At 35.4% G+C, this 10,048-nt stretch overlaps 2 protein-coding genes across 2 annotated transcripts; both read right to left on the reverse strand.

The window, feature by feature from the left end:
• Window positions 1-479: 479 nt before the first annotated feature.
• Window positions 480-4,047, reverse strand: LOC101259273 (mediator of RNA polymerase II transcription subunit 10b). The gene is made up of 5 exons (XM_004245051.5): window positions 3,694-4,047; window positions 3,513-3,593; window positions 3,325-3,427; window positions 1,538-1,627; window positions 480-713 (listed from the first exon to the last, which is right to left on the reverse strand). The coding sequence occupies exons 1-5, from the start codon at window positions 3,951-3,953 to the stop codon at window positions 642-644; spliced, it is 606 nt and encodes a 201-aa protein (XP_004245099.1). The 5' UTR covers window positions 3,954-4,047; the 3' UTR covers window positions 480-641.
• A 4,331-nt stretch (window positions 4,048-8,378) lies between these two features.
• Window positions 8,379-9,287, reverse strand: LOC138338045 (uncharacterized). Its single transcript, XM_069288508.1, has one exon. The coding sequence runs from the start codon at window positions 9,285-9,287 to the stop codon at window positions 8,379-8,381; it is 909 nt and encodes a 302-aa protein (XP_069144609.1).
• Between the last annotated feature and the right edge of the window lie 761 nt (window positions 9,288-10,048).

The raw sequence follows: 10,048 nt of genomic DNA on the forward strand, positions 1-10,048 counted from the left end.
CATTTTAAAATACAACTGATACAAATATGTGTTTAAGTTGTAAACAAGTGATACAAATGTGTTTTAAGTAGTTGTAAAGGTAGAGATATTATATGCGTGCAAATATAACAAATTTTGCTTGTGCTTGAATAACACACAATTATATGCGTTTTAGAATCAAGCTCGATATGCATCGTACTAATGAAAATTCAGAAGAAGAAAAAAACAACAGACAAATAGACGAGAACCGTGCTATTACAGCTTTGGCCTAACTCCTAGATTTCTTTAAGAAATTCATTTTTAAATATACAAATAATTAATTTGGAACCTATAAATAACTCAAACGGCTTAAATTTCAAATCCTGGATCAACCTCTACTACCACCCTGCACAGATTGGACAATCGCTTTCCCATTCTACCTAAAACCTCCACGGACGAGAGAAGCAGAGGGGAAGTGGATTACAAATGACACAATCTTTCACCATTATACATGGAGATAGTTCCAGTGAAGATGATCATGAATAAATTCGCCATACGCAAATCTATTATACATACATTTTACATTCTTGAATATCTAAAGGATTCTTCAACAAGCAAGGACATTAAAGCCCATTTAGTAATAAGGAAATATGTGAAATTAACCTAAGTAGTTAAAGTAGAAGTTATACTTCAGGCTTCACCTTTACATCTCCATTTGGCAATAGACTTTGTGCTTGAGCCAAACGTTTTGCCTCCTGCTTAACACCAAATCAATATAAATGTACAACCAGAAACTAGCAATAATGTGCGGAAGTTTCAAGAATAGCTCCATTATTTTTTTTGAGAATAGCTCTACTATTGAAGAGTATCAACAACTCAGTGTATCAAAAGTTGAACTAAACAAAACCTAACAAGTCTTTCACAATACTGCACAAAAACACATTAACTGCCCAGAGGCTGTATCATGAAACTGTCTAACGTGATTTTTTATCAGGAGTACGCACTCCTTGAATTGAAACAGCAAACGCTGTCATGCAGCATTAGAAATTCTAGTAATGTGTGTGACTATCTATATAGAGTCTACAGAGCATTAATTTGATCTGAGCATAATCTAACAATTTGAAAACACAAGTTGATTGAAAGTTCAAGGTTCAAGTCTCATTAGTACCTATAACCAAAACGAATGTCCAGGTGCTTGGACGGAAACCAGAAAGAAAACACCAACACATGGGGGACTGTTAATACAAAAAAAAATTATTTTCTCCTCTATCAATTCCATTCATATATGAGCCAACACATTCTTTCTTTTTCTTAAACAGTGTAAGATTGCATCATCCTCGGATGGAACCTCAAACATTTCCAAATTATTTTAAGACAATGTTAGGCCTTGATTTACCCTGCCAGTTTATGGACCTTAGATTTCAACAAATATAATAAAGTAATTTGGACAGCATCTATAAGATGGCGGTCAATGGGAGCATTAACTTAACAGCTATAGAAAAAATATGCTTAAGTATATTAACTTGATAATTGAAATGCTCATAATATCTGAAGTATTGAACAAGCAGACGGAACTTACAGCTGCAGAAGCTGCACGAATCTCCCTATAAGCTTCCACTTCCTCGGGGAAAGCCTGTTCAAGGTCCTCCAGAAGATGTCCTCGCAAACCCTGTGACAGAAGATTAAAGAACTCAATACTTCTTTTTTGAAATGATAGGTAGTATTGATGTCAAATACCAGCAGTAAGAAAGTGCTGTGATTACATCCAAAAAGAAAAGAAACGACCCTGACCAATCCATACAAAAGATTAAATGAACCGTGACAGTTCCTTATGCTCTTATCAATTCCATTTTACACCACAACAGTAAAAACAAAACACAGTCAGACTTGACAAATCTTCAAGAATGACTTCTTGTCTTAGCTGGTATTGTGTTCCACGTTCTTAAGATGCTTGGAAAGGTCTTCTGCTCCTTAACCCTACAGTAATTCATCACCCATTTAATGCCCAAATAATTTAAAGGAATCTGCTATTAATGTGAGGTGGCAGCACAGTGGTAACCTTGTAGGAATAAGTGATTTGACAGTTTTTGTTTCCTCCTCACGAGTAAATAACCCATACATTCAATGCTTTTCAAATATTTAGGAAATAATAGAAAGAAAATGACATGCATGCATGTGACAGAGAGAAGTCCGCACGCTAGTCCTACATTAATACGTATTGTCGTCTTTACATGTTGGTCAAAGTGTATCCTCAATCCTTTTCATCTTCTTACATGCCTGGGCTCTTTATTTTCTGAAGCAGCCTTAATTTGGTTTCAATTAACATGCATCGATCAGATCATGTCTTAAATCAATTCTTTGGTTTTACCTTTTTGTCCAACTGACAATACTATTGCTTCATTTAGTAACTCTCTTTTTGTCCATCTATACCGTGCATTCTAAATACTGCTACTACTCCATCAAAACTACCCAATGCACCGAGGGATCGTTTGGTAAGAATGTCTTAGAAAATCTAATACATGTATTAGTTATGGCATTATTATTTAATACTCCGTTTGGAAGGATTTTGAGCTTATGTATTAGTTATACACCCTATTCATGGATAAGCATGACTAAGGACAGAAAATTCTTAATATTGAGCCAAACAGCGGATAAGAGAGAATACCAGCGTAACTCATCTTAGCATTCCTAGAACCAACATTACAAAGATAATCTCTTCAGTATTATTCTTATACGGTCTACCAAATGACGCTACGGAGTAATTTACATTTGACAAATTTTAGTTTGTAATAAAATAAAACTTTTAGGCTTCTCTGTTTACTTCTCTGAGGAAATGCTCTTCTTTTTTTCATTGCTATTTACTTGTTCTTCTGTTGTGATAAGGCAAAAGTTCTTCTCTCTTTTTCTTTTTTCATTTCTCATTCGATATTCGATATCCACATTGGGCTGACTAAATTCAAGAGCACGAACTCGAAATCTTTAATTAAGGATAACTGAATATCCACTACAACAATTTTTATGATAGACACTGAGGTTACAACATACAAACATTCAGCACAAACAGGGAAGTACAGTTCATCCTTCTTCCTTACCATTGAAAAGCTAAGGGCTTTTTCAAAATAACATACTCCCTCTGTTTTAAAAAATGACCTAGTTTGATTTGGGATGGAGTTCAAGAAAATAGAGAAACTTTTCAATCTTGTGATCATTGAAACAAACAGAATGCCCAGTAAAATGTTCAACATGAGGTTCAGTATAAATTGATAAAGCCAAAAACAAATCCAAATTTCTGAAATTTCCAGATATCCACACTAGGTCACAAGGTAGACACCAAACAATATTAAAGGCACTGAAGTAAAAATTAACCTTGAATGCATCAGTTTTCCCCTTAGTGATTTGGTTCTTGGCGATACAACTATTCAACACATCCCTTGTAAATTCATCTGGGTTCTTCCCATCATCAATCAAGCTACAACACGAAAATTATCACATATCAGTGGTAAAACCAAAATAAATATGACAAGAATAAACAACGCATAAACAGATAACATTACTTCAGAACCTCCATTGGCACTTGAATATTGCATTTCTCTCCCAGTTTCGCCATATTATCAAGCTCAAGCACAAGATTATTCCTACTCCCAAAAAAAACACAAATCAAACTAAACCAAAATCCAAAGTGAATTTAAGATTATCCAAATTCACAAGTACATAGCTAAAAAGGAATATACTTACATGCGTTGAAGAAGAGGAAGTTGAGATGAAACGTTGTAAGAAGAGACGGTGAGATTAAGCTGGTGGAGAATTCCTAGGGTTTTGTCGATTGAATTTATGACTTGATTGAGATTCTGTTTTGACTCCTCAGCTGGTGAACCGGCGGCGGAAGCAACGGCGTTGGCCGCTAAATCGGCCGGTGATGCGTCGTTGGATCTAGGGTTAATTATTCCGTTGCCGCCGATGCTACCGGCAGCAGAGTTATGCTGCGACGAGTCCATTTGTTACCGATACCAACGAGGAAGAAGAAACAATAATAAGTTTCTCTCCCACAATTAAAAGTTAAATATCTTTGGACTCAACTGCAAAACGTAAAACTTAAAGGACTCATTCGTATACTATACACATATTTAGTAAGTCCTAGACTCGACTATAAAATAGAAAATAGAAAATGGATATATTATACTTCTTTTGTCATCAATTACTCGTCCATTTTTTCTTTTTATAGTTCTCCCCAATTAGTCATTGATTTTGACAAATAAAAAAATATTTTTTTTACATATTATATCCTCAATTAATTATTTTAAAAAAGATAAAATCTTAAATTTTTAATTCATCTATTTCATAATTAATAGGGATAAAATGTATACTCACTATATCAATAATTGTTTTCTTAATAGGTCTATCAATTCGAAAGTGACCAAGTAATTTAAGGACATTGAGAGTATATAACAAATGATAGGGTAAAGGGTGAAACCTGCACCTAAAGGCATAATACATAAATGTACTTTTAACTTGGCCTTATTTCATATTTATGCCTTTCAATTTTGGATATGCACAAGTAGACACTTAAATTTATATAAACTTGAACAAGTATACATGAGTCATGCGTGACACAATACACTTAGGACAAAAAATGGCATGTGTAGGATGTCATGTAGGACATATGTGTTTATTTGTTCAACTTTATACAAGTTAGTGTCTACTTGTGCAAATCAAAAGTTGAAAGACATGAATGTAGTTTGAAGCTATTGAATTTGTGAATTCACACAAGCAGAAGCAGAAGAAGAAAGAAGAAACGCAGAGAAAGAGATTGTATGAAAAATCTGCAAGCAATCTATATTACTCTTTTTTCTTATTAATCATTCATTGTATATCTTTTCTTCATCATCTATATGTAGAGGACTACAATTGGTGTTAGTTTGTTTCCAACTAACTCTTCAACTAACTTTGATAGCATAACTGAATCCTAACAGAAAATTGGAAGGCATGTGACTCTAACTAACATTTGAACTAACCAATCACAAACATGTGACTCTAACTAACATTTGAACTAACCAATCATAATACTACACCTCATCATATCTATATTTCAATACACCCCCTCAAACTGAAGGGTGAAAGACATCTAGCACACCAAGTTTGGTCATAAGGAGATGATGTTGATTGGCCCCTAGCCCCTTTGTCAAGATATTAGCAGGTTGCATGGTAGTGGACAAATGTTGAATATCAATGAACCCTGACTTCACCTTTTCTCGAATGAAATGACAGTTAATATCGATGTGTTTCGTACGCTCATGAAACACTGGATTTTCAGCTATTTGAATGGCTGATTTGCTGTCTGTGAACACTGAAATTGGAGTGGCACCTGGAAAATGTAATTCATTAAGTAAACCAGCTAACCAGATCAGTTCAGCAACAAGGGCTGTCAGACTTCTATACTCTACCTCAGCTGAACTCCTACTTATTGTCTGTTGCTTCTTTGATTTCCACGAAATAAGAGAATCTCCAAATTTTACCATGTATCCAGTTATTGATCTTCTTGTGTTTGGACATTATGCCCAATCTGAGTCACAGTACCCTGTGAGTTTTGTAACACCAGTATCTCTTCTAAGCATTACTCCAAGTCCTGGGGATTTTTTAATATATCTTACTACCCTTAATGCTGCCTCCCAATGTGAAACTTTAGGGTGTTGCATGAATTGACTCAGAACTTGAACACTGATACAAATGTCAGGTCTTGTAATTGTCAAATACAGCAATTTATCAATTAATCTTTGGTATGCTGTAATATCTTCTAGCTCTGCATTATCAGATCCACCAGTGTGTTGATCAAACCCTACACTAGTCAATTTCTGATTGAACTCTAAAGGAGTGCTTACAGTCTTTGCTCCACTCAGTCCAGTCTCTGAGATTAGTTGTAAATCATACTTTCTTTGATTCAATAAAAACCCTTCTTTGGACTTCCAGATTTCAATCCCCAAAAAATATCTAAGGCTTCCCAAGTCTCTCATTTTAAATTTTTTTGTGTAATGTGTCTTTGGCTTCTTGAACCATTCTGGAGCTATTTCCAATTATCAAAAGATCATCAACATATACTAAGATCACAACCATTTCAGTTCCTTCCTTTCTAATAAAAAGAGAGTGATCATGAACACTTTGAGTGTATCCTGCTTCCAACAATGCTTCAGTGAATTTAATATTCCATTGTCTAGTAGCCTGCTTAAGACCATAAAGTGACTTCCTCAGCTTGCAGACCTTAGATTCCCCCTGTCCTTGGAAGCCTGGAGGAAGTGCCATATATATGTCTTCAATTAAATCACCTTGCAAGAAGGCATTGCTAACATCCATTTGAGATAAATCCCAACCATAAGAAGCTGCCAGGCTAAGAACAGTTCTAATGGTAACCATCTTTGCAACTGGAGAAAAAGTGTCATGATAGTCAAGTCCTTCTCTTTGAGTATAACCTTTGGCAACTAGTCGAGCTTTGTATCTATCCACATCACTATTTAACTGATACTTTATCTTGTATACCATTTTGATCCAATTGCTTTCTCACCTGGAGGTAAGTCTACAATTGTCCAGGTGTTATTATCTTCTAAAGCCTTAATCTCTTGTTTCATAGCATCAATCCACTTCTTATCTTGTGATGCTTCATGAAAGGATTGAGGTTCTACAACTATTGAAAAAGCTTGCAAGTAAGACTGATATCCTGAGGAGACATTATCATAACATACATGATTAGTGATTGAATGAGGACTGGATTTATGAGGCACAACATAATCTTTGATCCACACAGGAGGCTTGCTTTGTCTGGTAGTCTTTCTGGATCCAATATTAATTGGAGGTTCATTATGAGAACTATGAGAACTTTCCTGCAGACCATCAGTGGTATTGGAAATCTCTTCAATATGAGTATGGCATGATTCTTCATGAGAGGAACATGATGGAAGAACTTGGTCCATGTTTACATCATTACTAACATCATCTACATTATCAAGAAAAGGTGGTAGCAAAGGACAAGGACCTGTATCAGCAGATTGCATGAGCTTAAAAGGAAACACTGTCTCTCTGAATACAACATCCCTGCTAATGAACATAATTTTTGCCTCAATATCATATAGCTTATATCCTTTCTGTGTGGAAGAAAAGCCCATTAAAACAGCTTTCTTAGCTCTGGCTTCAAACTTTTCACCTCTTGGTAAGGTAGTAGCAAAACACAAACATCCAAATACTCTTATATGTTCTAGTTTTGGAGCCTTTCCAAATAACCTTTCATAAGGAGATTGTCCATTTAACACACCAGTAGTTAACCTGTTAATTAAGTAGACTGCAGTTTGTACACATTCACCCCAAAATCTACTAGGAACATGAGACTGCATTTTTAAAGCTCTACTTGTGTCAAGTATATGCCTATGTTTCCTTTCAACAATACCATTTTGTTGTGGAGTATACGCACAACTACTTTGATGTATAATACCAAAAGAGGATAACAATTCATTTATTTGACTGTTAAAGAACTCAGTTCCATTGTCAGATCTCAACACCTTTATTGCACAATCAAACTGATTACAAACCATTGCTATAAAACTTCTCAAAACAACTATTACATCCTTCTTAATTTGCAGTAAAGAAACCCATGTAAATCTGCTAAAGTCATCAACTATAGTCAGAAAATATTGTTTTCTATCATAAGTTGGATCTTTATGAGGTCCCCAAACATCTAGGTGTACCAACTGAAACATCTTATTAGTATGAGTAACACTAGAAGGGAATTTGAGTCTACACTGTTTTGCCAAAGGACAAATCAAACAATCTTCATGTACAGTCTCAACCAGTTTACTTTTCAACATATGTAAATGTTGCAATACTTTCAAAGAAGTATGTCCTAATCTAAGGTGCCAAAGTTTATGTTCTTCTGAGTTCTTGCTTTTGAGTGCTGCTCCAACAGTAGGTATTACTTCTTGTCTGAGAATATACAATCCATCATTCTCCTTACCAATCCCAATCACCTATCCAGTAAAGAGAGCCTGCATTACACATAAATCATGATAGAAAGACACACTACACTTTAGATCCTTGGTTAGTTTAGAAATTGACAGCAAGTTGAACCTAAAATCTGGTACATGTAAAACATTTCTTAACTTGCAGTTCCCCAAAATCACTGCATCTCCTATATGTTTCACATGAATTTTATTTCCAGTTGGCACTTGGACTTTATTACAACTGGATTCTGATAATTTTCTACATTCGCTCAATATACTTTCACAGCATGTAATGTGATGTGTTGCTCCTGAATCAATAATCCATCTCACTGCATTTCCATTATCATTAACAGTTAAAGGATTCATACCTGCAGCATTAGCCTCAGCTCTGCAGGTTCCTGTAGGTGAAGAAAGAGACAACATCTTAGTAACTTGCTCATATTATTCCTTTGTGAAATAGCCTCCTGGAAAATAGAAGTTTGATGTTGATCCAGTTCCAGATGACTCAGAAGTGAAGTCATTTGCATATGCTTCATTCATAGATCCAGATCCCTTTCTCTTACTCTTAAAGTCTGCTGGAAATCCCACAATTCTATAACAACTTTCTCTGGTATGACCTTTGTAACCACAATGATCACACACTAGTCCCATCCTTCTACCTTGTGAATTCTGACCCTGAGTCTTCTTAGTTGTCAAGCTGTTGTTCATCTGATTATTGAAATTATGTGGTTGTGGTTGAGTACTTCTTCTTGCCATCATTGTGAGAGGTTCTTTACCTCCTTCTGTTTGTCCTAGCTTCCTTTGACTTTCTTCTTGTATAGCCATTGCATAGGCTTGGTTTACACTTGGAACAGATGGACTTAACAGAATAGAACTCCTCACTTGAGCATAACTCTCATTCAAGCTTATCAAAAATTGCAATAACCTTTGTTGTTTGACATGTTCAGCATGTGAGCTTGATTCCACACAATCACAAGACGGAGAAGGCACCATTACATCCATCTCATCCCATAGATCTCTCATTTTGGAATAATAAGTTGTTGCACTAATCTCTTTCCATAGGTGAAAAATCCTTGTCAAATTGGATTTATCAAACCTTTCCTTGAAGTCATTCCAGATCTTCTTCGAACTAGAAGCATATACTATGCTAGTCATTAACTCTGGTGCAACTGCTGCACTTATCCAAGATAAAACAACTACATCACATCTTTCCCATCTAACTGCCAGATCTCCCTTGTACGAGCTCTTAACACATGTGCCATCAACAAATCCAAGTTTGTTTTTGACTAGTAATGCTAATCGCATAGATCTGCTCCATACACCATAATTCTCTGGTCCTGTGAGCTTCATAGGAATCAAGGCAACACCAGGTATGTCTGATGCTTGAAGATGAAGTAGATGGTTGTGATTCGACTGGGATTATCTTCTACCTCTGTACTCTGTGATTCCACCATTGTTGCAGCTTCAGCAATTGCAGAAATTACAGATTCAAACCTTCATAAATCCCTTGATCAATGCTCTGATACCATATTGAATTTGTGAATTCACACAAGCAGAAGCAGAAGAAGAAAGAAGAAACGCAGAGAAAGAGATTGTATGAAGAATCTGGAAGCAATCTATATTACTCTTTTTTCTTATTAATCATTCATTGTATATCTTTTCTTCATCATCTATATATAGAGGATTATAATTGGTGTTAGTTTGTTTCCAACTAACTCTTCAACTAACTTTGATAGCATAACTGAATCCTAACAGAAAATTGGAAAGCATGTGACTCTAACTAACATTTGAACTAACCAATCACAAACATGTGACTCTACTAACATTTGAACTAACCAATCATAATACTACACCTCATCATATCTATATTTCAATAGAAGCCAAGTTAAAAGGCATATTTATGTTTTTTGCCGCACCTAAACTAAGCGAAAATGTCCAGATATGCCCCATTTGAAGTTTGGCTCACGCATGCCCTCGTCGTCCAACTTTTCGTACATATATATGGCCTTGTAGATGGTAGTTGCTTCGATAAAAATAACCAACTAATTTTTTTTCTTTAAATAAAATATGAATTGACACATTCCTTTTAATTATCACGTGTCATTTATTTA

Source organism: Solanum lycopersicum, chromosome 8, assembly GCF_036512215.1.
Source record: "Solanum lycopersicum chromosome 8, SLM_r2.1".
NCBI classification, from domain to species: Eukaryota; Viridiplantae; Streptophyta; class Magnoliopsida; order Solanales; family Solanaceae; genus Solanum; species Solanum lycopersicum.